This window comes from Canis aureus, chromosome 1, assembly GCF_053574225.1.
Source record: "Canis aureus isolate CA01 chromosome 1, VMU_Caureus_v.1.0, whole genome shotgun sequence".
Lineage (NCBI taxonomy): Eukaryota > Metazoa > Chordata > Mammalia > Carnivora > Canidae > Canis > Canis aureus.
The window spans coordinates 112,748,355-112,772,074 of NC_135611.1; the positions used below are offsets into that span (position 1 = coordinate 112,748,355).

Sequence of the window (23,720 nt, forward strand, 5' to 3'; positions counted from 1 at the left end):
GCTGCCTCCTTCCTGGCCCCCAGCGTCACCCAGCATGTGTGAGGGAAGGAGGCCGCAGGACTCCCAGGCTGAACAAATCAATGAGACGCACTCAGAGAGCAAGGCGATCTGTACTTGTGTGTTCCTCCTACCCCACTGTGCACCTCCTGGGGTACAGCCTGGCTCTGAGTCATTCCTGGGGCTCCGGCACCACCTGGCCTGCTGCAGAGTCCCTAGGTACCTACAGATTTCCCTCCACATTGTCAAAAGTGAGCTTAGGGAAGTCCACAGAGGTCAAGGCAGAGCCAAGTCCTGGGTGCCCAAAGTCCGGGGAAGGTGAGGGCTTAAGGGACAAGTGAGAACCCGAGGAGGTATGAGACAGTGCCCCGCACAGACCTGGCACATGCTCAGGGCTCAGGAAAGGTCACCTGACATTGCTGGGCACCAGGGTGATGGATACAGAACAAAGAACCTTGGCAGACCCTCTTTTATAACGCAGTGGGGATGACCTGGAACAGATCGCATCAGACCTCAGAGTTTCGGTATCCCGTCAGGCAGAGAAAAGTGGCGAGGGAGACCTGGGGAGGACTGTTGTGAGGAGTCAGCGGGTAAGAGGCCAGGGTGGATGCTGGCACCCGGGGGGTGGTCCCCTTTCTCCCCAGAGGCGCCCACAATTGCTGCTGCAACCAAACTCTCTTATTGCCACTCTTTGGCCACGTCACACGAAGGCCGTGTCCAACTGCAACAGCCCGCTCGCCTCACTGGCCCCCAGCGCAGCCTGGCACAGCTGCAGCGTGTCCTCAAGTGCCAGTGGCTGGGACGTCTCGATGATGGCGATGGTCTCCCCAAGCTCGGTGCACATGATGGTCTGCTGAGGCTCAGGGGGTGGGGGCGGGGCTGGGGGTGGCGATCGGGGCGGCGGCAGGGTCACGGCCCTGGCTCGGGCATGGACCCGCTGGTGCAGTCGCAGGCCGGCCAGGGCATGGAACCAGCGGCCGCATGTCCCGCAGTAGTAGGGGCTCTTGTTGTACAGGCCAGTGATGGGGAGGCGGGGGGCGCGTGCAAAGGCCACGGGCCGCAGGTGCAGCCTCCGATGCTGCTGCAGGTTGGAGCTCTGTGTGAAGCGCTTGCCGCAGTCCAAGCACTGGTAGGGCCGTACACCCGTATGTGTCAGCTGGTGGCGGCTGAGGTTGGCCAGGGAAGCAAAGGTCTTGCCACACGAGTGGCACTGGAAGGGCCTCTCGCCCGTGTGCGTCCGCAGGTGGTTGCGCACATGGACCAGCTTCTTGAAGCCCTTGCCGCAGACGCCGCAGCGGTGCCGCCGCTCGGGGGGTCCGTGGACCGCGCGCCGGTGCCGGGAGAGCCGGGAAGCCGAGGCAAATGACTTGGGGCACTGTGGGCAGGGCAGCTGGGCGGGGGGTGCAGGGGGTGGCGGGGGAGGTGCGGGCATGGTGGGTGCCGGGGAAGCTGAGGAGGAGGAAGAGGAGGCCGCCACAGGGGGCGCCCCGCTCTTGCCCGCATGTGTGCGTCGGTGGTAGAGAAACTTGGTCATGTTGCTGAATGTCTTGCCACAACGGCAGCGGTGCAAGGGGTTGGCAGTGTGTGCCCGCCGGTGAGCCACCAATGTGAGCTCCGTGCCGAAGCCGCGGCCACAGTCCACACACAGGTAGCGGGCTTCCCCGCGGTGCAGCCGCAGGTGCTGCTCCAGGGAGGCCGCCTTCTTGAACACCTTGGAGCACGTGGTACATTCGTGTGTGCCGCCGACATGGGCCCGCCCGTGTGCCAGCAGCCGGTTTGCCGAGCTAAAGCTGCGCTGGCACTGGTTGCAGTGGAAGGGGTGGGCTGTCGATGTGGGGCCCCGGGATGCCCGTCGGTGCCGCCGGCGGGCCTCTGCTGAAGTCCGGTGCTGGGGACAATCCCCACAGCCCTGGGCCGGACCAGCTGTGGCCCTGTCGCCTCCTGTGGCATCATCGCCAACCTCCGCCACCGCCTCCTCTTCCTCCTCTGTCTCTTCCTCATCGTCTTCCTCCTCTTCCTCTTCCTCCTCCTCCTCCAGACCATTCTGCTCCTCTTTCTCTAGGGAGTCAAAGTGGGTGCCCTGATGCTCCAAGAACTCCTCAGGAGTGGCACAGAGAGTCGAGCACTCAGGACACTCATAGGGCTCCATCTTCACTTCAGGGGGAGCAGGAGGTGGAGGTGGTGGCGTTGGTGGGGGCAGCGGGGGTGGCCCGGGTGGCTCAGCTGCTGCAGCAGAAAGGTGCTGGGCCTTGCGATGAGCCACCCATAGCTCAGGCGAGGGGAAGAGCTCCTGGCAGTCCCCACACTGGTACTGGATCTGGCTTGCAGACTCCCGGAGGTGGGCGTCCTGGTGGGCCAGGAGCTCACTGGGGGACAGGATGAGCTGGCTGCACTCCCCACACTGGAAGGGCCCATCGTCAGACCCTGCCAGGAGTTCTGGCTCCAAGCCTGGATCCTGGGTGGCCAGAGCCTCGTCCTCGGTGACATTGGGCACATGCTGCTCCTGGTGTGACAGGACTTCCTCCAGTGTATTGTAAAGGCTGCCACACTCAGAGCACATGAACTGGTGATGCTGAAAGAAAAGGGATGAGGCCAGAGCCTCCCCAGGGGTCATCTCTGTCACCTCTGTTGACATCTCTGTCATCTCCCCTAACATTGGTATTGCCATCTCTACTGCCCCTGGTGACATCTGTGTTGGAAGCTCAGCCACCTCAGCCGCTACCTCTGCCATGGTGGGAAAGGCAGTGCCTGGAAAAAGAAGGGGGAGCTGATGAAACGTCAGGGCCCCAGGAGGGGGAGGTGGCTTAGGAGCTTCTCTGCCCATCCCCTTACTCACCAGCCTCTACAATCAGCAAGCCTGGATCCAGTTTTGGTGCCTCAGTCTTCAATGAACGTGGGATTCTGAGGCTGACACGTGCACCATGCTGCCGGGCATCTGTAAGACAGGGGCAGCCCCCTCTGATGCTACCCTCCCTCCTTACCCAGAGGGCCAGCTGCCCCTTTCTAAGGACACATGTCTCGGGGTGCCTGGGTGCCTCAGTTGGTTAAGCGTCTGCCTTTGGCTCCAGTCATGATCCTGGGATCCTGGGATAAAGCCCCACATCAGGCTCCCTGCTCAGCAGTGAGTCTGCTTCTCCCCCTCTCTGCCCTCCCCACTCTGCTTCCTTTTTCACTCTCACTCTCCAATAAACAAATAAAATCTTAAAAAAAAAAAAAAAAAAAAAAAGGAATACCTGTCTCTTTATGCCCCTCAACCTTTGCCTGTGCAGTTCCCTCACTGGGCACCACCTCTCCTCCTAGCGTATGTACACACACAGATGCGGCCAAGCACTCAAGAGCACAGGCTTTGGACCAGAATGCCCTTGGCTTGAACCTGAGCTCCACCACTTACTTCCTCTCTCTGACACTGTTCTGCCACCTGTGAAATGAGGTAAAAGTACTACTGACCATGAAGGCCCTGGTACCTGAGAAACGTCAAATACAACCATGACTTGTAGTTCACCAGAGTATTACTCCTGAACCCGAAATCTTTGCTGTGGCTATTCCCTCTGCCAAGAAGATTCTCTCCTTTCCTGGTCTAGCAAACCCCTACCTAGCACTTCCTTTGTGAGGCCTTTTTTGACAACATCTCTGCATCCTCAGGGTGATGTCCACTCCTTCTTCCTTGGGGTTCCTATGGCAACCTGTGCCACCTCTATCGTAGCAGATATCATGAGCCCAGGATGCAAGTCTGTGCTCCTCTCCAGACTGACCATGCAGGCAAGGCAGGTCTAATTTATTGTAGGGGTTGATGTCACCAACAGAACCATGGACCTGGGAGAGGGATTTTTAACTTCCCTGTTCGTGCCCCCACCTCCCCTTCTTTATGTGTGGGCTCAACCCAACCGAGGCTTCTTCACACAGCAGGGGCTCAGAGACCCTTTAGCAAATGACTGACCCCTCACAGCTAATTTTCTGAATCCAACCTCCACTGTCTCTATCTCTTCTTTAACTCATCTGTTAGTTCCAAAGGGCAGGTGGAGCTCAGATTACGGCCAGGCAGGCAAAGTTGCTCATATTAAGCTACCAGAGAGCAGGAAAGTTGGGTCTCTTCCTCATTGATGTATTTCCAGCACCAAGAATAATGATTAGCCCGCAACAGGTACTCAGTAGATATTCTGTGAATGAATAATGCTCCCTCCAGGAAGCGAGGCCATGAGTGTTTAACTTTCCCTGTGCCCCTTCCACTTCTCACAACAGGCCAACTTTCCCATTGGACCGTGAATTCCCACAATAACACAGCCCAGCATGTGACCCTGTTTTCACTCGATGCCCAATAAATGGTCCCTGAATAAATGATTCACTAAAAGCCCAGGAGTTACTCTTAACTACTTATTCCAACTCCCTCACTAATACCTCAGTTACTACGGCCCTGCACACAACAGCCATTCGATAAAGGAATGAGTCGACCTGGAGCCCCAGAGTTCAGCTTTTTCCTTGTTTACAGCCACACTCCATCAGAACTCCCATGGGGTAAGGCCCAAAGCCTGGTGGAAGGCTTACACAAAGTAGGCACCCTGTCAATGTCCCTTCAGAAGTGGCCTGAGCAATCTAAAATTTGGGACTTTTCGTCTGCCTTCCTCCTTTCCCAATTTTGGGATTGTGTGCTACTGGTGCGGAGGGCATAGGGGCTTTTCACACGGTGGGTCAGTAAGTCCTTCCGGGAAAGAACCCACCAGGGGCCTGGAAGTTCGAACTTTTCCGCTATACGTCCCCTTTCACCGATCAGACTTAATCAAGTCCGCGGCACGAGAGCGCCCTGCAAGGGGCAGGGGCGGGGGCGGCGGGCTCAAGGAAGGGTCCTGCACGCCGCACGAGCGGAATCAATGCTCTAGGACACAGAGGAAGGAGCGCTCTCCTTCCACTCCGCGCCGCTCCCGCCCTAACGCAGGCCCCACGGCTCTCCGTCCCCCGGTGTCCCCTTCGTTCTCCCTCCGCCCTCTCCGTACGCCCAGCGCTCTCTTCCCCGCCCGCCCCGCGGCGCCCTCACCCGTCTCTCTCGCCTCCTGCAGCCCCCGCCGCTCTTGACACAGACCCTCTCTGCTCCTGGCGTGCGGGACCCCTCACTATCCACACCTCCCATTGGGCGGTGCCCTTACCCTCGGCAGCCAATCAGAGCCGGCAGCGGAGGGCACGCGCCCTCGCGCCTGCGTGTTGACGCTCAGGCGGGGCGCCGCGAGTTGCTCCACGCACACAACTGAGCCCCGTGGGCGGAGCTTGGGGAGGGGGCAGGTGAGCGCCTGCGCAGTTCTCCTGGGCTGCTCTGCCAAAAATCAGAAAGTTAAGCGGTGAGAAGTGGGCATCGTTGGAGAGCCAGGGCCTATGGAGTGAATCGGGTGGCGGGAGACCTGGACAGAAGTGTTATTTCATAGAGGAAGAGGCCGAGCAGATGCTATGCTGAGAGCATAGCTTTGGAGCCAGACACACCTGGGGTACTTCTCTCAGGGCCTCACTTCTACATTTGCGTAAAACGGACCTGAATCACATCCACCTTAAATTAAAGGTTGTTGATTGAAATCAAACACGTAAAAGCGCTCAGCACAGGGCCTGATACACCGTAGATGCTCATTAGAGCCCATCTAACACGGACATAGTCCTTACCAGTTTGCAAAATTGCTTTCCTTTCCCACCCCCTCTTCAGTTGACTTAAGGATATTCACTTATCGGACGCCTACTGTGTGTCCGGCCCAGGACTAGGTTTTAAATAGGTGACAGTTGCCATTAGAGAAAAGGACTCTTCTGAGGGCCCTGCTGCAGCCCAAGCCGACAGTGCTGAGCCAGTGCCAAGCAGGACCCAAGTCCCCTGCTTTCCAAAGGGAGATAATTTCAGGGGTGGGAACCACTCAGAGGAGAGGACTTGTTTCAAGGCACAGTGCGAGTCTCGACCTTGAGTCACCTAAGTGTGTGTGGGGGGGTGGGCCGTGGCCACCACGCCTAAGGCCCCGCCTCAGGGGAGATGCTCAGACTTGCAGCCTAGACTCCAGTTGTCTTAATAGGGATCTACCCTCGCCAGAGTGCAGGTTAGAGAGGGGGCATTGGGAGGCCCCTTGATCTTTGAGGGCAGAGATTGGAAAGAGTCGTTGAGGGGGCGTTTGAGACAGGGAAAGGGTGTCTGACTGTAGTAAGGGACCGTGTTGGATGCCATCAGGAACTGAGCAGTCGGGATGGGGGGGCCTATTGCAATCAGGAAGGAGGTATTGGTCTCTAACGTGAGATGGGAAAGCTTCCTAGCCTCGATGGGGGGGGGGGGGGAGGTGTAGGAACTTAGTGATGGGGGCTTCGAAGAGAGATTCCAGTTGGGGTCATGAGATGGGCACAGCTGTGACGTAGGTTCCTGGTTGCCATTAGGGGTAAGGGCCAGTCTGATGGAGGAGCATTCAAGTCCGGATCATAAGGGGCCTGGGGGCTATGAGAAGCCCGGAAGGTGGCGATTGGGGTTCCTTGCATACAGGCAGCTGGAAGGAGCGGTTATGTGGGCGTCTAGGTCGTGCTTAGGATGGGGCTGTAGTCCCTGAGTTGGGTAGTTCCAACAGGGCTTGACGTGGGGCAACAGGGACCCAACCTTAAGTCACCGGCGGAGAGAAGCAACCCTGCAACCAAGTACCAGTTCCAACTCAGACGCGGAATCGCTCTCGTCTTGCGCAGGCGCAGCACTGGCGGGGCCCCGACGCTACGGTTGGGGGCGGACCCGGAGGGGGTGGGGCTTGGAAGCTTCACTCTGCGCATGCGCCCAAGGGGCGTGGCGGTCGCACCTGCGCGAGTTGGGGGAAGGAGGAGGGGCGAGGTGACGCAGGCGTAATAATAGAGAAGGTGCCAGAAAGATCCAAAACAAGTGGCTGCGGCCGTCGCCCAGGAGTCGTCAGACGCCGGAATCTGGTGAGGATCCAGAGAGGCCTGAGGGCGACTGGTGGCGGGTAGACGGAGCCACCTGGGTGTTGGGGAGAGAGCGGTACCGCCCTAACAGAGCGAGGGGGTCGGGTTCGGGCAGCACCACCTGTGTGGGGTGAAGGGCTGCTTTGGTCGGCTCCATTGTGGGGGGCAGAGGGTCACTTTCGGACGGTACCATTTGGGTGGAGCCGCGGCGCTGATCGGACAATACCACAGGACGGAGCCAAGGGGCACGTCCGGACAATGCTGCCCAGAGTCAAAGGGCGGTTGGCAGGGTGCCCCGGGATGGGCCCCCACACTTGTTCGGACCGGATCACTCGGTCGGATCCGGAGGCTGGTTCGGGACATACCACCTGGGGAGGGGTGTGCGGGCCGGGCGGGCCCTACTGGTGGGAGGACGAGCGGGGTCTAGCGTCTCGACCTGTTACTAGGGGACCTCGGGCGATACCATTCTTTTCTGGGGGGAGGCGGACGGCCGGGAAGGCTGGGGTGCGAAGGTGGCCCTGCCCGGCAGCACGGGGCTGGGGAGACGCGCTGGCGGGAGTAGGGCCCGGGTCCTCGCGTCGCTGACCACTGTCCCCTCCGCGCTGTGTGGGTTCTAGGCCCTGGTGCCACCCACCCTCCCCCTGATATGGCGCTGTCCGGGTTGACCCCGGCCCCGAGCTGGGAGGAGGATGAATGCCTGGACTACTACGGGATGCTGTCGCTTCACCGTATGTTCGAGGTGGTGGGCGGGCAGCTGACCGAGTGCGAGCTGGAGCTTCTGGCCTTCCTGCTCGACGAGGCCCCCGGCGCGGCCGGCGGTCTGGCCCGCGCCCGAAGCGGCCTGGAGCTGCTGCTGGAGCTGGAGCGCCGCGGACAGTGCGACGAGAGCAACCTTCGCCTGCTGGGGCAACTCCTGCGCGTCCTGGCGCGCCACGACCTGCTGCCGCACCTGGCGCGCAAGAGGCGCCGGCCAGGTATGGTTGAATGGGAGGGCGACAGACTTCCGGTAGGCCTGGGGCCTTGCCCTGGCTGGGCCTCCATGGTGGCCTGATAGGGACAGCACCATATCAGCCTGCTTCCCCACTCGCTCCTCCCCTTCTTCGAGAGTATCAATGAGGAACAGGACAGGGAGGAGACATGGCTTTGGGAGACACGAGCTTGTGGAATTTGGCCACATCTGTGACGTTTGTGGCCACTTTATGGAGGGCTTGTTTCATGCTGGGAACAGCGGTAAGCCCTTCATGTGAACTGTCGCCTTATATCCTCCCAGTAATCCTGTGGGGGTGGGGAGCCCTGTTAGTGTCTGCACCTTACAGGGAAAAGAACCGGGTTAAGAGAAGTTAAGCAGCTTGTACCCATGTAAGAACTGAATCCTATGTGCTGAGTACAGGAGGTACAGGGTGTTGGGACTGACAAAGTGTTTATTCCATGAAGCTTATGGTTAGTGGAGGGAAGCAGCCATCAAGGCAGATGGTTTATTTTTAGATAGGGTTATGGAAAGACTAAAGTAGAGTTATGGGAATGCAGAGAGTAGAGAGTGCCTTCTAGTGAAGGGAGCTCCCCTCAGATTGGATAACCAGTCCAAACCTTTCTGAGAAAGTGATGGAATGGAGGCTCTACTCCTGGTGTGCGTAGATCTCAGAGGAGAAAATGCCAGGCAGAGTGAAAGACAGGCTTTCAAGCCCTGAGTCAGTACTGAGTTTGGTATCATCAGAGACCAGTGTGGCAGGAGCAAAGGGGACTGACAAACGAAGAGCAGAGGGGGAGGTAAGAAACCACTTTATACAGGGGCTTGAAGATGACACAGGTAGAAAGTGTGGGAGTCAGGATTTAAACCTGGCTGGCTTGGCTCTGAGTTGATGCTCTTAATCCTGTGAGGGAAGTACTCCTGGAGGAGCAGTTCTGAGAAGGTGAGGAACCCAAGGGTTTAAGGGATAGAAGTCCTGTGTGTGCATAGGCCCTGAACTGTTGAGCCCTTGGCTGGGTTATCAGGTGCAGTGGCTAGTTGCGGAGGGGGATTGCAAACTTCCCCTGCCCATAGAAAGTCCACGGGAATTGGATAACCAGGAGAAGGGCATCACTAGAGGAGAGCCAACAGTGCATTTAGAAAAATATATGCGGAGGTCGGGCTACGGAAGAGGGAATTTGGGGAGCCTGCTTACTTCTTGGGGCTTCAGGGAGCATTGGGGGCAATTGGTGGTGGGGGGCCACATTGCAGGGATCCTGGCCATGACTCGACTTACAGAATCCAGCCCTGACAATTGGAAGCTGCTATAAACATGGGTTGGATAGCCCCAGAAGGTCACGGGTCTCATCTCTCATTGTAGGCATGTAGCAACCACTGGGCAGGAAGCATTTGAGAGGGAGCGGCTGTCTGGGCTCTGACTTCTGGGGAACTCAGGCACCTAGTGGGGCAGGAGTCCATCTCCAGGTGGGAATGGGAGCCTGGGTCGGGGAGGGGTTGGAGGCTGTGAATATTTCTTTCCGTTTTTCTCTCTCTGAAGTGTCTCCAGAACGCTACAACTATGGCACCTCCTCTGGCTCTTCTTCTAAAAGGACTGAAGGTAGCCGTCGTCGCCGTCGCCAGTCCAGTGGTACCTCAGAGGTTCAGCAGGGTCAGTGGGAGACAGGTGAGCCTTGAGAGCTGGGTGTGATGGCAGCGTCCCTTTCTTCCTCCTGAATCCTGGTGAACCCGCTCCATCCTGACCCATCAAGGAAGGGGCCCGAGGGGGTCATTACGTCTCCACATTGCTTTGTGCGTGGTGTTTATTCTACAAAAGCATGTGTCCAGAAGCAACGTATGGAATTGTTTGTTGTGGTTTTATGGTGCATCTGAATGACATCACATGGTGGGTGTTCATATGGCTGACTTTGCTGGACGTGTTTCTGAGATTTATTTATGTCAAGTACCTTTTTTTTTTTTTTTTTATGCCAAGTACCTTTAATGGGTTTCTTTGAGTTTCCCTGCCAGTTCATGTGGGCAGTCTCCTCTTCCTCTATTCCTAAATTATTCAAACACAATTTGAAGCATACAGAGAAGTTGAAAGATGAGTGCAGTGAGTGTACTCATATCTTCCGCCTCAATTCAGTAATTTTAGCATTTTGACATTTTGGCTTTGTGTGTATATATGTAACAGTGGGGTTCTTGGGTGAACTCTTTTGAAAGTAAGTTGTAGCCATCAGGATATTTTACTCCTAAATCAGGAGGCATTTCCTGAGGATGAGGAGATTCTCCTAGACTATCTCCAGACCATTATCGGAAGTAAATAAATAATTCTCTTTCATCCTCATTTTCACACCTCCCCAAGATTGTCTCCACTCTTAAGATCCACTGATAGTTGAGGTTCTTTGCATTCATTTATTATATTCCTTAATCTCTTAACTCTAGAACGTAAACTCCTTTCCCATCCCATATTTGTTTCTTTTTTTCCTTTGATGTTGAGTTCCTAACCCTGTCAGGCCAGTTGTTTTGCAGAATGTCCTGATTGTTTTTGGAAGTGTCTGATAATTTCCTCATGGTGTCACTGAAGCTGGTCCCTCTGGTGCCCTGCATCTGCTGTGAAGTGGGAACCCCCCCCCCAACACACACACACATATACTAGGAGACAGGTATGGCAGTAGCCACCTGGCGCTGTGTATAGTTTATAACTTGAAACTTAAAAAAAAAAAAAAAACAACTTAAAAATCATGTAAACATGTGGCCAGAAGAGGTTAGAGTAATTTCCAGGGTTGAGAGTTTAGTAAAGTAAGGTGCAATAAAAAGTGGGTCAGGAGGCTTGATTAGATTCAGGTTACATGTTTTGGCAGGAATGCTCCTTGGTTGATGCCATGTGTTTCACATTGGAACACTTCAGGCTGCTTAAGATCTGGTTTTCTTGTGAGTAGGCAAGTCTGATCACTCGGGTAAGGTGGTGTCTGCCATATTTGTCCTTGGTAAACCGACATTTTCTCCTTTAATGGCTAGACAATCTGTGGGGTGACGCTTTGGCACATTCTGTTCCCCAATGCCATCCCCAGTGGCTTTAGCATGTGTTGGCGATCTCCGCCCCGAACCAGTGATTACACTGGTGTTCCCAAAACGGTGATTTATTCTTTTCTTATTTTTCAGTGTCTGTTAGCTGGCGTTCTTTCAGGACTTTCTTTTATTTCTCTCTCTTTTCTTGGGGGGAGAGGGAGCAGCACTATGTATTCTTGTATTGTTATTTATTTACTGTGTTAGAATCTATTAGTCATTCTTCCTGAGGTTCAAATTGAGTAGCTCCTACTGTCTTTTTGATGTGGCTCCATCATTCTTTGGGTTTCCTCCTCTGTGGCACAGTGAGATGTCCTGGACTCAACTTGTACTTTTCCTTCCCCAGTCCTGGAATCTGCTATTTCCAGAAGCCTGTTTCTTTTAGAGGCACTGGCATTTAGAGACCCAGACCTGGGTGCTGAGTGTGTGTGCTGTTCCAGACTCTTTTTAGTGAACAGAACTAGAAATTGCATTTAAGAAATTTGTATTCGTTATTTTGGGGCGCCGAGGTGGCTCAGTAATGTGGCCAACTTTTGATTCTGGCTCAGGTCACAATCTCAGAGTTATGGGATCAAGCCCCATGTCAGGGTCTGTGCTGGGCATGGAGCCTGCTTGGGGGTTCTCTCTTTGCCTGTCTCTCCTGCTCTCATACACGTGTGTTCGCTTTCTCTTTCTGTCTCCAAAAATAAATTATCGTAGTGTTTTCTTTTTTTTTTTTTTTAAAGCTTTATTTATTCAGAGAGAGAGAGAGAAGCAGAGACACAGGCAGAGGGAGAAGCAGGCTCCACGCAGGAAGCCCGACGTGGGACTCGATCCCAGGTCTCCAGGATCATACCCCGGGCTGTAGGCAGCACTAAACCGCTGCGCCACTGGGGCTGCCCTATTTTAGTGTTTTCAAAGTTAATACTACAAAGACTTTTTTTGGTACTCTAAAAATTTTAGGTATTAATAACTTTGTGATAATAGGTTTGTTTACTTTGTTTTACGACAGGCATAGCTTCGAAAGTACATCAGTACCAGCACCGCTGCTGACTGTATCTCCTGAATGAAGCATACCATTTATTCCTGGTTCTTCCTGCCCTAGGAGTATATCCCACTGAGAGTTTATAGTCAGAGTGTTCTTCTAAGTTACTTGAAATAATTCTTCTGTTCGAATTACCAATTATATATACAACTAGGTTCATTTATTTCTGTTTAATTTTATGGTTGGGGGTTTTTGGGGTCTCTTTAATATTTTGAGTATGTAAAATAAGTTTCACGACTCAAAGGTCAGAACTAACATGGGTGAGAAAGATGTTCTCAGAAGGATTGTTTCCACTGTTGCCCCCCACTCCTAGTGAATAGGTAACTAATTCCATTCATTTCCAATTTATCTTTACAGTGTTTTGTCTTGCAAAAATAACAAATGTGTATATATGCTTATTTTCTCTCTCTCTTTTTTCACACAGATGTAGCAAATTGTAGACAGTTGTTTGACTCTGCTTTTATTTCACTAACCAATCTGCCCTAGGAGTTACCCTATGTACTTCTTGCCGGATATTTACATTGTGTTCACATTTAGACAGTTAGGAAGATGCCCCAGTGGTTTGTTGTCATGCTTGCTTCCTGGCCTTGTGGTGCAGGGGCTTCTTCAGGGTCACACATGGGAGTGGGGCTGCCCGGTAGTAGGGTGTGCTCTTCTAGATGATGCTAGGTTGGATATACTCCCTGTTCATTTTATGGCCGAGGCCAACTGAGGCCCAGGAAGTGGAGGGGCTCATCCAGGATCTCTTGGCATGGAGACAAGCCTTGATCTCTTCAGCAGGCACCTGCCTATCTGCTCTACCTGTTATCCTGGCCCTCAGTGTGCCCCATCTTTCTCTCCTCAGGCTCCCCACCGACCAAGCGGCAGCGGCGGAGTCGGGGCCGGCCCAGTGGTGGTGCCAGACGGCGGCGGAGAGGGGCCCCGACCACCCCTCAGCAGCAGCAGCAAGAGCCAGCCAGACCTGCCTCAGAAGGCAAAGTGACCTGTGGTAGGTGTCTGTGGGCCTTGGTGAATGCATGTATAGTGCCAGTGGCCGGGTGCTGAGCCAGAGCATGGCAGAGACAGACACTGATCCGGAGAGTGGCACACCTAGTGGGTAGGCAGTGGCTTCTGTTCATCATCAGCCCCTTGCTTTCTACGTCCTGTCTGTCCTGTCCGTAGTTGAAGGATCACATGTACTACCTCCTTCAGGAAGCTTTTACTGACGACCCCTTGCTCTCAGTTTCATTTGTTTTTTTCAGAAAAAATTTTTCCGGGTTCACTTACCCTACAGTCATTTCCTCTGTAGGGGTGGAATAGCATATGGGTAGAAAATGATCCTGGGGCAGGCTGCCAGATTCATCTTTTAGCCTTGGCCTTTAAATAGTCCGTTTGACCTTGGGCAGGTGGCCGAATCCTTTGTGTAAAACAAGGCTGATACGGTGCTTTCCGAGTAGGGTTGTTGAGAGAGAAAATGATTTAACCTGGTAATATGTCCACAACGGTGCCTGGCTTGAGGCCCGCGCTATGCGCTATGTTCCAGTTTGTGGGTTGTCTTGTTATGTGCAGTGTGCTTGGGACAGGAATAGCAGTGAGGTCCCTGCCCTTGGGGAGGCGACCTTCTAGTAGGGTGACAGATCAGTGAAACTAAAGCTCACTTTAGATAGTGCCATGAACAGAGGGTGGGGAGTGGGTGGAGGAGCTTGGCAGGAGCCAAGCCACTGGGCCTGGCAGACCTGGGAGTAGATGGGAGTTGGGATTTTATTCCATACAGCAGGTGTTACTTAGGGTTTTCAGTAGGGGAGCTAGGTGATCGGATACCTGCTTTTTTTTTTTTTAATTTTAATTTTTATTATTTATTGATAGTTACAGAGAGAGAGAGAGGCAGAGACACAGGCAGAGGGAGAAGCAGGCTCCATGCACCGGGAGCCCAATGTGGGATTCAATCCCGGGTCTCTGGGATCACGCCCTGGGCCAAAGGCAGGCGCCAAACCTCTGCGCCACCCAGGGATCCCTGATACCTGCTTTTGATGGAACTCTGACTCCATCTGGAAAATTAGTTAATAAACGAATTTTGATATATTTATTTTATTTTTTATTTTAATTTTTTAATTTTTATTTATTTTTATTTTTTTAAGATTTTATTTATTCATAGAGATGCAGAGAGAGAGAGAGGCAGAGACACAGGCAGAGGGAGAAGCAGGCTCCACGCAGAGAGCCCGACATGGGACTCGATCCAGGGTCTCCAGGATCATGCTCTGGGCTTCAGGGGGCGCTAAACCGCTGCGCCACCGGGGCTGCCCTATTTTTTATTTTTTTTAAAGATTTTATTTATTTATTCATGAGACACACAGAGAGAGAGAGAGAGAGAAGCAGAGACATAGGCAGAGGGAGAAGCAGGCTCCATGCAGGGAGCCTGATGTGGGACTCGATTCCGGGTCTCCAGGATCACGCCCTGGGCTGAAGGCAGTGCTAAGCCACCGAGCCACCCAGGCTGCCCACGAGTTTTGATTTATAAAGTGTTTAGAAGCGTGTCAGGCATATAAAGAGTATGTGCCGTGCCAGGTAGGTATTACATAAATTAAACGAAAAGGGAGCAGATAATGGAGTGAAGCAGCTGGGCAGCCCATGCAGGAGACGAGGGAGGTATGGCCCAGGGACGTTCTCTTGGGGAGAAGGGCTGCCTGGGCCTGCAGGTGTGTTAGGTCAGGTGGGTGGTGGGCTCTGCTGTGGAGATTCATGCTTAGACCTTGCCTTCGAGAAATTCCAGCTGGTTCTAAGGGGTGTAAACGTGCTCTCTTTCACTCAGCCCACACCTCTTTGGTTCCCTCTCTTGAGTGTCACATCCACTCCACGGATGAGGCTGCAGATAACCTGTGCTGAGTGCTGCCAGGAGGAACAGACCAATAGAGCCAGCCAGTGTCCTCCAACAACCCTCAGCTAGAGGGAGTGGCTGCCCGGTGGGCCAGCAGCAATGAGCAGAGCCACTGGGCTGGCTGGCTGTAGCAGAGGGAGTCACTGCCTCCCTAGGGAGCCTGCTGAGCTGGGGCTGGGAAGGGGTCTTGTTGCCTGCAGAGGCCTCAGGTCTCTTCCCGGAGGGCAGGGCTGAGGCAGGGAGGTTGTTACCCAGGGTGTGGCTGGGTCTTGCTGGGAGGACTGTAAGCAGGTCTAACTGCTGACTCACTAGGCAGGGTGGGGCTGGAGGGAGGCCCTTCCCAGTAAGGGCACTGGTGGTTCCTTCCCTCTGAAAGCTGGGATGGCTCACCTTTAACGAGGCCCAGTACCAGGGGTGGAAGGAGGCTCGTTCAGACCTGCGTGATCTGCCATTTTTGCCCCTGGTGTGTGACCGACCGCTGTGGGGATTGCCTCTAGTCAGGTGCCCTCCCCAGAGGGGTAGAACCAGACCAAACTCTGGGTTTCCGAAGGGGAAGAAGAGTGTCTGGAGTACCCCGGGTTTGGACACAGATCCTCTGAGTTTCCACATCCCTTTCAAGGCCATCCATCGGGCACTGTGCTGGGCATACTACTCGCCTGGCCCTGAATTTTCAAGACAGCCCTGAGGTAGGGGAGATAGCACTCCTTGTGCAGAGTGGCAGGGTTGGTTCATTCTCCTATTCCATGTGTATTCTTAGAGAACTTATTACGCACTAGGCACAGCAGAGATGGGAGGCGCTTGTGCATATGGAGCGTGTGTTTTGATGGGAGGAGAAAACCAAGACACAGAAACTTCAGATGGCAGCTTAGATGAGAAGGCAGGGCAAGGGGGTAGAGAGAGATGGAAAATTCAGCTTTAGATGTGTGGGTAGTAGGGTGGTCTCAGAAGCCCTCTTGGAAGAGACAGAGTGTGTGGATGGCTGGGGAAGAGTGCTCTAGATCTGGGGACAGCAGGTGCCAAGATCTGAGTAAGGGTGAGCCAGTGGTGGTGAAGGGATGGTGAGGAAGCTGGCCAGACTGGAGCCCAGGGAGTAAAGGGGAGATTGCTGGGAGGTGTGGGGCTCATCCTTCAGGGCCAGCAGCATGGGCCAGTGCTTTCTTTGCTTTAAATGACGGAAAGCAGCCAGAGGATTTGAGTGGCAGAATGGACTTTTTTCCCGTTTTCTGTGGTGAAGGGACAGAGGCAGACACACCAGCATGATGACCCCTTTCCCCCGTCTTCACTGTGCTTCCACCATTATCAACTCGTGGGTGATCCTGCTGCACCATCCATGGTTTTGGAGTCACTTTCAGGTGTCTTTTTATTTCATCTGTGGATTTTTCACTGTGTACCTCTAAAGGATCAGAATTTTTGAAAAATCACCATGCGAAAGTTAAGTTCCTTAACTGTTTAAATGTCTAATCAGTGCTCCAACGTCTGGTTGTCTCAGAAGTGCTGGTTCTTTTTAAATTTAATTTATTTGAGAGCAGGAACAGGGGGAGGGGCAGAGGGAGAGGCAGACTCCCCACTGAGCAGGGGGCCCGATGTGGGACTCCATCCCAGGACCCTGGGATCATGACCTGAGCCAAAGGCAAATGCTCCGTGTGAGCCAACCAGGAGCTGTCTGCTGGCTCTCTAAGTCTCTCCTGATCTCTGATATTTCCTTCGTCATGTCACTTCTCTCTCCCTCCCCATCCCTTTAGCTTTGTATTTGTTGAAAGTAGTTGTCCTGTAGTGATTCCTAAAGACTAGATTTTGTTTTGTTTTGTTTTTAAGTTTTTTTTTTTTTTTTAAGATTTTATTTATTTATTCATAGAGATGCAGAGAGCGAGAGAGAGAGAGAGGCAGAGGCACAGGCAGAGGGAGAAGCAGGCTCCATGCAGGGAGCCTGATGTGGGACTCGATCCAGGGTCTCCAGGATCACGCCCTGGGCTGCAGGCGGCGCTGAACCGCTGCACCACTGGGGCTGCCCAAGACTGGATTTTGTTAGTTGCATCCCACAGTTGAGGTGATTGATGCAGTCCCCTATAGTCTGTTTCCTGAAAATCTGTAGTTGGTCTAGAGAGACTTGATCAGATTCTGATGTGATGTTTGGTTTTATTTTCAAGCTCACTCCCAAGGTGGTGGTGTGGCCTTCCATTGGGAAGCAGGTAGTGGCTCTTATCTTTCTCTGACATTGGTGGCAGTGGCTCCTCATTGCCTCCATCTGTTAGTTTAGCAGAAGCTCGTATCTGATGTGATGATGCTGGCCACATCCTGGGGAAGAGACTAAAGCAAGGGATGGGTGCCTCTGTTGTCCAGAGGGGCATCTGGAATGGCCGTGGAGGGGCAGGGGTCTTTCCATCAGAGCACCCTGCCTGCCATTCTCCCCCTTGGCCTGTCCCTTCTCTGGTCCCCCACTGGGAATCCCTGCCAGTTTCCCTCCGCATCTCCCTCTGCCCTAGTAGAGAGGGGGTTGAGGTGTGGGGCAGGAGGACCAGAGAGTGCTGGGGACCACCAGAGTGTGGGAGCAAGAGCAGCTCTCCTCACTAAGGAGAGTATAGCCACGGCCTCTGCCTTGGGGCCAGTGAGCCTCTCCATCCAGCTGCCCAAGTGGAGAGGGACCGTTGGCCCATGCTTGGTGTTCTGGCCAGAGGACACAGTTCAGCCAGCCCCTGGCCCATGCTCTTCCCCACTCTGCTCCTTCCTGACACACCTGGGCCTGGATCATTCACTTCTCTCCGTGTCTGCTGCATCTTTCCTGGGTTGAACGCCTTTGTCCTTCCCCGACTGCCACCCTGGCTCTGTCCCAGACTGCCAGGCTGCTTCTGGGGTACAGGCGGAGTCCTTTGGGGTGAGGTTGTATCCTTCCTGTGGCCCTCAGAGGGCTCATTATGTGCAAGGCACTGGCCTCTGTTCCTCACTTGCATCCAGCGGTGTGATCCCCCAACCAGCCCCAGGAGAGCAGGTGCCGGGGTGAGGTTTTATGGAAGTGGCCACTGCGGTGCGGAGGGCTGTGGTCCCCTCCCAGAGGCTGTGACACCTTGCCCCGCATGATTCCACCCGCACCTCTGCTCATTCCCGTGGCGCCCTTCTCCATGTGCTCCAGCCACACCGGCCCCCAGCCTGTGAAAGCCTCAAGTTCACATTCAGCTTCTGGACTTTCCTGCGAGCCGGTTTGTCTTCTGGGAAGGCTGCTTTTCCTTCTCTTTCTCTCTCGACCTGATTGTTCGTCGCATTTTACTTCCAGTGTCATTTCCTAGAGAGGTTCTCTGATTGTTACCATCTAAATTACACCTCGTTCTCTCTAATTTTCTCTCGTGGCCCTTGGGATGTCTTTTAATTACAGGTTTCTGTGTATTGTTGTGTGAGAGGCAGCAAACAGAACAGAGGTAATTAAGAGCTTGGGCTCTGGAGCGAGGCACTCCAGCTCTGCCATTTCCTGTCTGTGTGGCCTCAGGCAGGTGACTCATCCTGGGTGCCTCAGTTTCCCCATTTGCTGAAAGGAGGTAACAGCACTGTCCTGTAAGGTTGCAAGGATAATCAGAGGGTCAATACATGCCGTGTGTGTGCTAGTCTGCAGTAAATGTTATATGGAGATCATCTATTGTTTTTTGGTCATTTTGGTGAGGACTAAAGGAGAGATTGCACCTGTTGCCTCTGATTCCTGGCTAGGGGGAGTAGAGGGAGGCTCAGGTAATGCAGGTCTTCTTTTCCTTCCTGGAGTCTCCTTGTGCTCTTTCTATGTGCGTCATGCTATTGTGTTCCAGGCCCGAGGTTGGGCTGTGGCGTGGTAAAGGATTTCCTCATTTGTCAATGGAGATAGGAAAGTACGGTGGGGATTTGGGGCTGAAGATCTGGAGAACCGTTGGGTAGGGCCTGGCCCATGAGAGGTGCTCCCTAACTGGGGTTTCGTATCTCCTAGGCACACTGGTGGCAGGCATGCATGCCATGCTAGCGTTCCTGGCACTTTGTAAATACATCTGTCAAATGAAAGAATGGTTGAGACATACACTAGTCCATCCTGGTCCTGTTGTCCTTCCACTTCCCATGCTGGGGGTAGGCTGTGGGTGAACAGTTTCTGCCACAGGTTGAATACCCATCTGTGCTGAGGAGAAAGGCCATCTAGGAGGGTTTCACAGGCTCAGGACATGTGGTCTCGCAAGCTGAGCCTTGGCGGGTGAATGGGGCTGTTGTGGGCAGAGGAGGTAGACAGGTCATTGTGTGAGTGAGTAAGGCTTGTGCTGGGGGTGCTGCCCTTGCACCTGGAGTCTCAGAGCATGGGAGAATGCAGTGGGGACTGAGGGAGGAGTTAACTAAGGGGCCCAAGCAAGAGAGAGCCAAGCCTGAGCAGGAGCCATGGGGTAGAGTGGTGGGTGTCGAAATCACAGTTCCTGTTTCTGGGTGCCTTCTATGTCCTAGGCCCTGGGGCAAGTGCTTTGTGAGTTGCCTTATTGAATCCTCACGATTGCACCATGCAGCAGGGACCTCTTGTTTGTCTGTTTATGTTTTTCAGATGGGGAAACTGAGGCTCAGAGAGGTGAGGTCACATGCCCAAGGCCCCACAGCTAGAGAGTGGCAGAGCCGGGACTCGCCTCAAGGTCTGTCGGACTCCGCCACCTGGCTCTGTGCCTCTGCCACTGAGCTGCTTCGTGTGGCCTTGGACAGGTGCTGCCCCTCCCAATCCCCTGCTCCCTGGCCCACACCAATTGAGGGCATGGTCAGACGCCCCTGGGAGTCTAGGTTGTGGGCTTGGAGGTCTTGTGTGGTTCTTTTTTTTTTTTTTTTTTTCTTTTTTTCTTGTGTGGTTCTTAAGATGGAAGGAGCTGGGCCTGAGTGTTGTGGGAAGTCCGAGGGGCCAAGGCCAGGTAGGTTGCCCTGGGCTTCAGGCAGAGAGGATGAGGTTCTCCTTGAGGTAGAAAGAGAAAGGGTTTATTTAGGTGGGAGGAGGAAGTGGGTGCTACTGAGAAGTCATCTGGGGCAGCAGGGACCTGCCTTCTACCTTGTGCTCTGCTGCTGACACTGTGTATGGAAGGCTAAGGGAGATGGGGACATGGTACTTCCCCTTGCAGAGCTTCAGTTTCCTCATCTGTCAAATGGGTTGCATGTGGCCCCTGCCCCTACAGGGCTGGTCCTTCTGAATACTAGGGGTAAAGCATTGGCACATCGGAACTGTTGGCGGTTGCCATTCTTGGAGCACTCGTCGGGCACTGTTTGCAGTGCTAGCCACTTCTTTTCCATCCATTGCTCTCTCTTTAATCCTTTCAGCAGCCTTCCAGAGTCGGAATTCCCTGGTTCAGGCAAGAACCTAGGCTCAGAGAGGTGGTGGCTTGTGCCAGGTCACACAGCTGGTGCCTTAAGGCTCCTGGGTTAGAATCGTTTCCATTGACCAGAAGCTGCCCTGTGGGGCACAGGAGGTTCAATGACCTCTGTGGGGCACTACCTCTCCCTGGCCTTGTGACCTTGGAAAAATCACTTCCCTTCTCTTTGCCTCCATTTGCTCACCTGTAAATTGGGGTGATAATAGGGCCTGCCTTACGGGGTGTTCATGGATTAAACAAGTTCATATGTGGGTAGTGCCTGTTGTCATTTCCAGCTCATAGCTGATCCTCACAGCCGGTGTTGTTTGGAGAGGAGGTTCTCTTAGTAGCCTGTGTCACAAGTGGGAGTTCAGTAATCCCACAGGGAGGTGTGATACGCCTGAGGACACATTTACAGGGGCAGTCTAGGAAGAAGTCTTGGAGCCTGTGCCCTTTGCAGAGCTGTCCTCTCATTTGGGCAGATGTGGGTAGGGTTGTAAGCAACAGAAACTCACCTCAGACTGGCCTTAGCAGAAAGGGCATTGATTGTAGTTGCAAATTTGGGTGTTCGGGGGGATGCATAAGAAACCCCCATTTCTTCCTTCCTCTCTGTTGTTGACCCTGGGTAGGCTTCATACTCTCCCCTCCTGGTGGCCAGGTGGCCCCCAGGAGCTCCGGGCTTACAGCCCACCATCTCAGCAGCCTCTGAGGGTAAAGAGCACCTGCTGCCAGCAGATCCAGCCAGGTCCAGCCTTGAGACTCCTGGGTGGTGCTCACTTGGTGGGTGGGTGCTGAGGATGTGGCTGGCCCCACAGGAGTCTCTCTGAGGGCAGGAGGACGTGAGGCCGTTTGCCTCAAAGCAAATCCGTTGGTCCATGCATTGGTTCTTTCACAAATATGTATTGAACACCCACTGTGTGCCACAGGGCTACACACGTGAATAAAACAGACAGTCCCTGGGGACACCTGGGTGGCTCAGTGGTTGAACCTCTTGTCGTTGGCTCAGGTCCTGATCCCAGAGTCCTGGGATCAAGTCCCACATTGGGCTCCTTGCAGGAAGCCTACTTCTCCCTCTGCCTGTGTCTCTGCCTCTCTGTGTCTCTCATGAATGAATGATAAAATCTTTAAAAACAAAAACAAAACCAGACAGCCCCTAACTTCAGGAGGCTCACCCAGAGGAGACAGGTGATAAGCATGACAGTATAAGGGAGAGCACAGAGGAGGTTAGAAGGTGGTAAGTGCCTTGGGAAGAAATGGAGCAGGGTGTGAGGGACTGGGAATGTGGGGGGCCAGGGTGCTGGTGGTGAAGTTTTCAATGGGGAGGTTGGGGAGGCTTCATTGGGAAGGTGGCATTTGAAGGAAGTGAGGGAGCAAGTGCTACAGGGACACACAGAGCATCCTTAGTCAAAGGAGAGGGCAGGGATGGATAGAACCTGCTTGGTGAGTGGAGGTACAGCAGAGTGTTAAGGCTAGAGTGGGGCACGTGAGGGGAGAGGAGGTTGTGGGGTCAGGAAGGAGGTAACGGAGGCCAGGCCACAGGAGGGAAGCCATGGGAGGGTGTCACCCATCCTTGGGTGTGGGTGCCAGAAGGGGGAAGGATGTGGGTAGGTGCAGTGCAACCCATGGGGCGGTGGGAGGAGCCTGTGGGGGGAGGAAAGGTGAGAGAAAGGGTTTCTGTCCTCAGTCCCATTGTATCCCCCAGTCCCATTGCACAGTGTGTGAAGTGTTGGCCCCTCCCTGACCGGTCCATCCTTCTCCGCAGACATCCGGCTCAGGGTGCGAGCAGAGTACTGTGAGCACGGGCCTGCCTTGGAGCAGGGCGTGGCATCCCGGCGGCCCCAGGCGCTGGCACGGCAGCTGGACGTGTTTGGGCAGGCCACCGCAGTGCTGCGCTCACGAGACCTGGGCTCTGTGGTTTGCGACATCAAGTTCTCAGAGCTCTCCTATCTGGACGCCTTCTGGGGCGACTACCTGAGTGGTGCCCTGCTGCAGGCCCTGCGGGGCGTGTTCCTGACTGAGGCCCTTCGTGAGGCCGTGGGCCGGGAGGCTGTCCGCCTGCTGGTCAGTGTGGACGAGGCCGACTATGAGGCCGGCCGGCGCCGCCTGCTGCTGATGGAAGAGGAGGGGGGACGGCGCCCGACTGAGGCCTCCTGATCCTGGAACGGGGAGGACTAAACCCACCTCCTAGCCTCTGGGCCATTTCCTCCCCCAGAGGACATCCATCTCTGCCCCTAGAGGACTGTCACTCCAGCAGCTCCGAGGACTGGGACAGATGGCCTGGCTCCTTGACAGACTCTCCCACAGGATGTGGGCTCTGAGGCCTAAACCACTTCCACCTGAGTTTCCTTCCCAACCTCCTCCCCACCCTACCCTCTGGTGTGTACCCCCAGCTTCAGGAGGCCAGGGACTCAGGCATGCAGATCAGAAAGGGAGGGAGGCATAGCTACACATTCACCAAAGCCCCCTGCACACAGTGTCCCTGCCCCTGGGCTGTGCGCGAACATGCGCACTGCCCCCTCTGGAATCTCACCTGGGCTCCTGCCCTGGCCGCCACACATGTCTTTGGCCCAAGGGCTTCTCTCTCAGGATCTCTGATTTTACTGCCCCCAATCCTGGACCTCAGCTACACTGGGCACTGGGGCTCGGGTGTACACGGGGCCTGCTCACCTTGCCCACACATCTCTACAGCCAGCCAGGGCTCTGCCCAGCTTCCATACACAGACCTGGCTCTCCACATTTTCCTGCTGCCCATGGTTGGATGCAGACTTGCACAAGGACCTGCACCTGGAGTGTCACACATGCATCGCAGCAGTATCAGACCAAGTGTGTTGTACCCATGGGGCCAGGATCAGCAGCTTCCTTCTCAGAAAGGGAAGGCAAAGGCTTGGGGCTGATGGGAAAGGCCTTTTACAAATGGCACCAATAAAACTGCCCTGGATTGGGGCTTAGGGTGGGCATCAAGGCTCCCTAGGACTCATTCTTTGTGGGTTGGGGGAAGGAGCTGATGAGATCCTGGGGTTCCTTGCCTGGTATCAGGCTGGAGGAAGGGTAGGGTGCTGGAGCATCATCCGCCGCTGGCACCACAGGCCTGCTGCCCTCCTCTCTGGGCCTCAGTTTCCTCATCTGTCCAAGGGAATACTGCCTTGGAGTCCTAACCCGTCCCAACCGCATTTGCTCTTGTTTTATTCCTGAGAGTACTACTATTTTATTTTATTCCCAGAGGTGAGCCAGCTCTCTAGCCCAGAGCTTTGGAAACCAAACTGGTCATGAGCAACAGTTCTCTACCTGGAATCCCTTTTCAGCTGGCTCTTCGTGCCTTCTGGACGGTCACCTCTTAAATCTGAACCTGCATTCTTCCTCCCGAGGCGCAGTACGGCTTTCTGCTCCCTTGCGGCTACAGGAGGTTGTGGCCTCCTGGCTTTCCCAATCCCTCATTTAAGGGCCTAGGAGCTCAGGTTTCTTACACAGTAACCAAGGTTTTCCTTCCTGTGGGGAAGAGAACCAGGTTAGGGGGTGGCAGGGACTGTTGGCCTTTCCTGGGGAAGTGGGCGCTCCTGCCCACACTTGGGAACCTGGACGCCTGGCCTGTGTTGGTGTAGAGGG

General features: G+C 54.4%; 2 protein-coding genes across 8 annotated transcripts; one reads left to right on the top strand and one right to left on the bottom strand.

The window, feature by feature from the left end:
• Positions 1-91: 91 nt before the first annotated feature.
• ZNF526 (zinc finger protein 526) lies at positions 92-7,234 on the bottom strand. 7 transcript variants are annotated; one of them, XM_077850110.1, is made up of 4 exons: positions 6,599-6,746; positions 5,136-5,299; positions 2,834-2,932; positions 92-2,745 (listed from the first exon to the last, which is right to left on the bottom strand). In XM_077850110.1, exon 4 carries the CDS (start codon positions 2,726-2,728, stop codon positions 698-700), a length of 2,031 nt encoding a protein of 676 aa, XP_077706236.1. In that variant the 5' UTR covers positions 2,729-2,745; positions 2,834-2,932; positions 5,136-5,299; positions 6,599-6,746; the 3' UTR covers positions 92-697. The 7 variants fall into 7 exon arrangements, with proteins under 7 accessions (XP_077706236.1, XP_077706217.1, XP_077706225.1 ...); XM_077850091.1 differs by having other exon boundaries at positions 5,027-5,299; XM_077850099.1 differs by having other exon boundaries at positions 5,027-5,294; positions 6,599-6,736.
• Positions 6,754-23,074, top strand: DEDD2 (death effector domain containing 2). Its single transcript, XM_077850210.1, has 5 exons — positions 6,754-6,912; positions 7,527-7,883; positions 9,414-9,539; positions 12,790-12,933; positions 21,880-23,074. The coding sequence occupies exons 2-5, from the start codon at positions 7,556-7,558 to the stop codon at positions 22,269-22,271; spliced, it is 990 nt and encodes a 329-aa protein (XP_077706336.1). The 5' UTR covers positions 6,754-6,912; positions 7,527-7,555; the 3' UTR covers positions 22,272-23,074.
• Positions 23,075-23,720: the final 646 nt, after the last annotated feature.